General features: G+C 55.4%; 1 protein-coding gene across 1 annotated transcript in view; it reads right to left on the reverse strand.

Annotated features, from left to right (window-relative positions):
- Positions 1–662, reverse strand: part of LOC104999662 (protein CXorf40A-like) — a 2,364-nt gene that overhangs the window by 1,325 nt on the left and 377 nt on the right. Inside the window, exon 2 of the mRNA XM_010855224.1 lies at positions 5–117. Coding sequence (XP_010853526.1) covers positions 5–117 — 113 coding nt within the window. The remainder of the gene's footprint in view (positions 1–4; positions 118–662) is intronic.

The raw sequence follows: 662 nt of genomic DNA on the forward strand, positions 1-662 counted from the left end.
GCACAGTCAGGTACTTCTGTCCCAGGGCTGGTAGCAGGGCTTGATTCTCCAGCTCCTTCACCTCGTCATGACCTATGTTTTCTGGGCACAGCAAAGTGTCCCTAATGTCCACCAGAACTGTGTGCAAAGACAGGACACAGAAAGACAACAAGGTGATTCAAAGTCATGCCTGCTAGAGAGTAAGACCATATCACAGAGAGGAACCAGGGTGAACTGGGTCCTCTGGCTAAGCATTTCAGATGGGATCAGCTCAGCAAAGGGAATCTGGGGTGAGGCCAAGTGAGAGAGAGAGCCAAATGAAATGGAGAGTGCTCCACGAACCCACCAGGACATGGGCAGCTCTCAGTCTGCCCACTGCAGGCTGCAGGGACAGAGCAGAAGGGCCCCAGTGGGGAGCCTGTGGACATCAGGTCCCCAAGCGATTCACCAACAGACAGGTGTTGCTGTGCGGCCTAACCCCTGGGGAGTCAGGGGACCTGCTCAGGCCTGGCTGCAGGCAGTGGCAGTGGGGAACCCAGGCTGGGTGCTATGGTGCCTCTTATGGTCTCTGCTGGGCACACAGATACACATGGGGACACACACAGACATACGTATATTCACAGAGACAAGTGCCATGTGCAGACCTGGACCCACCTCTGCCTCTCAGAGCACAAACGGAGATT

Source organism: Bison bison, unplaced genomic scaffold (assembly GCF_000754665.1).
Source record: "Bison bison bison isolate TAMUID 2011002044 unplaced genomic scaffold, Bison_UMD1.0 scf7180017864360, whole genome shotgun sequence".
Classification (NCBI taxonomy): Eukaryota; Metazoa; Chordata; class Mammalia; order Artiodactyla; family Bovidae; genus Bison; species Bison bison.